Source organism: Palaemon carinicauda, chromosome 40, assembly GCF_036898095.1.
Source record: "Palaemon carinicauda isolate YSFRI2023 chromosome 40, ASM3689809v2, whole genome shotgun sequence".
Taxonomy (NCBI): domain Eukaryota; kingdom Metazoa; phylum Arthropoda; class Malacostraca; order Decapoda; family Palaemonidae; genus Palaemon; species Palaemon carinicauda.
Window position 1 is genome coordinate 2,461,858 of NC_090764.1, and position 2,353 is coordinate 2,464,210.

Here is a 2,353-nt window from a genome sequence, read left to right on the forward strand (position 1 = left end):
CATAACATAAATGTAGTATTAGTAAGGCGATAAATACAATTATCAAAATTGCCTACCATCATTTCTCCCCCACATTACAATGATTTGAAAAGACGCCCACAGATGGAGTTGGTGATTTGTTTTAATCGTAAGAAATATCTGAATTTTTTCTTCGGGTGGAGAACCAAAAAATAACCAAGTGGTCACTTTAACATCTATATACCGATAGTGATATCCAAGTAGAATATTAGTAATAAAGTAATGCTAAGGTACTTATGATACAAATATTATGCATTAATATCGCTTTTTGATTAGAGAATAAAGTTTTAGATAATCCTTGAAAGTTCCCTCTATGATCCCTGAAATTTCCTGGATGTTCCCCGGAACTTCTAGAAGTTCCCTGGATGTTTCCTGGAACTTCTGAAAGTTTCCTGAATGTTCCCTGGATGTTACCTGGAAGTTCTCTGAATGTTCCTTGGATGTTCCCCGAGAGTTCCCTAGATGTTTCCTGGAAGTTCCCTGGATCCTCCCTGGATGTTCCCTGGAAGTTCCCTAGATGTTTCCTGGAAGTTCCCTGGATGCTTTATGGATGTTCCCAGGAAGTTTCCTGGATGTTCCCTGGATATTTCCTGGATGTTCCTTGGATGTTCCCTGGAACTTTTGGAGGTTTCCAGGACGTTCCCTGAATGTTTCCAGGATGTTCCCTGGAAGTTTCCTGGATGTTCCCTGGGTGTTCCCTGGAAGTTCCCTAGAGGTTCCATGGAAGTTTCCTAGATGTTCCCTGGATGTTCCCTGGAACTTCTGGAAGTTCCCAGAAAGTTCCTTGGATGTTCCCTGGAAGTTCCCTGGAAGTTTCCTGGATGTTCCCTGGAACTTTAGGAAGTTCCCAGAAAGTTCCCCGAATGTTTCCTGGATGTTCCCTGGAAATTCCCTGGATGCTCCATGGATGTTCCCTGGAAGTTCCCCAGACGTTCCCTGGAAGTTTCCTTGATGTTCCCTGGATGTTCCCTGGATGCTCCTTGGCTGTTACCTGAAGTTTCCTGGAAGTTCCCTGGAACTTCTGGAAATTCCCAGAAAGTTCCCTGGATGTTTCCTGGATGTTCCCCGGATGTTCCCTGGAACTTCTGGAAGTTCCCTGAAAGTTCCCTGGATGTTCCCTAGAAGTTCCCTGGATATTTCCTGGATGTTCCTTGGATGTTCCCTGGAAGTTCTCTAGATGTTCCATGGAAGTTCCCTGGATGCTCCCTGGAAGTTCCTTGGATGTTCCCTGGAAGTTCCCTAGATGTTTCCTGGAAGTTCCCAGGTTGTTCCCTGCATGTTTCCTGGATGTTCCCTGGATGTTTCCTGGAACTTCTGGAAGTTCCCAGAAAGTTCCCTGAATGTTTCCTGGAAGTTCCCTGGCTGTTCCCTGGAAGTTCCCTGTATGTTCCCTGAATGTTCCCTGGAACTTCTGAAAGTTGCCAGTAAGTTCCCTGGATGTTCCCTGAATGTTTCCTGGATGTTCCCTGCCCGTCTAACCTTATGAAAAGTGAGTTCTTTATAATACATGACAATTATACTTGATAACGTCTTCGTTTCATTTGAATATATCGTAACATATATCCATGATCATTCCTTTAAGGAAAAGATTCCATTATACATGCATAATATAATCGTATATATTTATATTTATATTTATATTTATATGTATCATTATTTCTCGTATGGAATTATTTATTACGTAAGCTTTAAATTGCGCCAAATACGACAATAGGGGACACCTATATGTTAATTCATGCATACAGTAGGTCATCGTACGTTGCTGATAGTTTTGGGTGTTTCTGTCATCTATGATGGACGAGTCCATTATGGGAGTGGGGCAAAATAAAAGTCCACGTTACTAATAAAGTATTGATATAAATTATATATAGTATAAACTATTCATATAATAGAACAATATAAGAAATAAAACAATATTACGAATATCATAAGTTAAATGTAGTATTAGCAACGTTATAAATACAATGATTAAAATTGTCTACCATCCATCCTCCCCCACATTACAATGATTTGAAAAGACGCCAATAGATGGAGTTGGTGATTTGTTTTATCGTAAGAAGTATCTGAATTTTTCTTCGGGTGGAGAACCAATAACCACTTGGTTACTTTAATGTATATATACCGGTAGTGATATCCAAGTAGAATATTAATAATAAAGTAATGATAAGGTACTAATGATATAAGTATTATGCATTTAATATCGCTTTTTGATAAGAGAATAAAGTTTTAGATGCAATAAATGACCTGATGGTATCATTGCTTGTTCCCTATTAAAGAACTAAAGTATTTCTCTGCATCATCAGGTAATTTGACAAGTGTTGTTATTCGTTTTAAT

At 39.1% G+C, this 2,353-nt stretch overlaps 1 protein-coding gene across 1 annotated transcript in view; it reads right to left on the bottom strand.

Moving 5' to 3' along the window:
* Nucleotides 1-727: 727 nt before the first annotated feature.
* The window catches only part of LOC137631654 (filaggrin-like), a 2,714-nt gene continuing 1,088 nt past the window's right edge, over nt 728-2,353 (bottom strand). Inside the window, exon 3 of the mRNA XM_068363525.1 lies at nt 728-1,492. Coding sequence (XP_068219626.1) covers nt 728-1,492 — 765 coding nt within the window. The remainder of the gene's footprint in view (nt 1,493-2,353) is intronic.